General features: G+C 44.9%; 1 protein-coding gene across 1 annotated transcript; it reads left to right on the plus strand.

The window, feature by feature from the left end:
- Positions 1–230: 230 nt before the first annotated feature.
- Positions 231–1,314, plus strand: LOC306663213 (high mobility group protein B1-like). Its single transcript, XM_079143610.1, has one exon. It carries the CDS (start codon positions 337–339, stop codon positions 904–906), a length of 570 nt encoding a protein of 189 aa, XP_078999736.1. The 5' UTR covers positions 231–336; the 3' UTR covers positions 907–1,314.
- The last annotated feature ends 301 nt before the right edge of the window (positions 1,315–1,615 follow it).

The following is a 1,615-nucleotide window of genomic DNA, read 5'->3' on the forward strand; positions in this document are numbered from 1 at the left end:
CCCCAACAATTGCTTTCTCTCGGCTTTTGACTGAACCTCACTTGGCACTGTTCCCTAAACTAGAGATGTGGGTTGGTTCGTTCTTTCCTTTCTCTCTCTCTCTGTCTCTCTCTCTCTCTCTTGATCCTCCCTCCCACCCCTGCCCTCTCTTCTCTCCCCCAACCACCCTCAGAGATGTGGGTTGTTCTCCTCTCTCTCTCTCTCATCCCATATATCAAAAACAAAATGTCGACAGCCATTGCCGTGCATTGAGCCCCATAGAGACAGGACTAGGGCAAGTGAGAGTGGGACCCGCACTGGGTGACTCTGGGCCTCACTGAGGAAGAACAACTAAACATGAGCAAAGGAGATCCTAAGAAGCTGAGAGGCAAAATATCATCACGTGCATTCTTTGTGCAAACTCGCCAGGAGGAGCACAAGAAGCAGCACCCAGATGCTTCGGTCGCCTTCTCAGAGTTTTCTAAGAAGTGCTCAGAGAGGTGGAAGACCATGTCTGCTAAAGAGAAAGGAAAATTTGAAGACGTGGCAAAGGCGGACAAGGCCTGTTATGAAAGAGAAATGAAAACCTACATCCCTCCTAAAGGGGACACAAAAAAGAAGTTCAAGGATCCCAATGCACCCAAGAGGGCTCCATCAGCCTTCTTGTTCTGTTCTGAGTATCGCCCAAAAATCAAAGGAGAACATCCTGGCCCGTCCATTGGTGACGCTGCAAAGAAACAGGGAGAGATGTGGAATCACACTGCTGCAGGTGACAAGCAGCCTTATGAAAAGAAAGCTGCTAAGCTGAAGGAAAAGTACAAAAAGGATATTGCTGCCTACCGAGCTAAAGGGAAACCTGATGCAGCAAAAAAGGGAGTTGTCAAAGCTGAAAAAAAGCAAGAAAAAGAAGGAAGAGGAGGAAGATGAGGAAGATGAAGAAGATGAGGAGGAAGAGGAAGACGAAGAGGTTAAAGATGATGATGATGATGATGATGATGATGAATAAGTTGGTTCTAGTGCAGTTTTTCTCCTGTCTATAAAGCATTTAACCCCCCTGTACACAACTCACTCCTTTTAAAGAAAAAAAATGAAATTTAAGGCTGTGTAAGATTTGTTTTTAAACTGTACAGTGTCTTTTTTTTGTATAGTTAACATACTACCGAATGTGTCTTTAGATAGCCCTGTCCTGTGGTATTTTCAGTAGCCACTAATCTTGCCTGGTACAGTATAGGGGTTGTAAATTGGCATGGAAATTGAAAGCAGGTTCTTGTTGGTGCACAGCACAAATTAGTTATATATGGGAACGGTAGTTTTTCATCTTCAGTTGTCTCTGATGCAGCTTATATGAAATAATTGTTCTGTTAACTGAATACCAATGTGTAATAGCAAAAAAAAAAAAAAGTTGCAGCTCTTTTGTCAACATTCTGAATGCTTCTAAGTAAATACAATATTTTTATTAGTAAAAAAATTGTCGCTTTCTACACAGAGCCAGCCACAAGTCCCCAAGCCAGCGGAGACCTCCGACCCGCAAGCAGCCTCTGGGACCAGGGCAGGGCAGCCAGAGACCTCTCCAGGTGGCCCTGTCCCCCTCCGGCTGCAGGCTTTTTCAACAGGGCAGCCAAGGACTTCCCCAAGC

This window comes from Sciurus vulgaris (genome assembly GCF_902686455.1).
Source record: "Sciurus vulgaris genome assembly, chromosome: 6".
Classification (NCBI taxonomy): domain Eukaryota; kingdom Metazoa; phylum Chordata; class Mammalia; order Rodentia; family Sciuridae; genus Sciurus; species Sciurus vulgaris.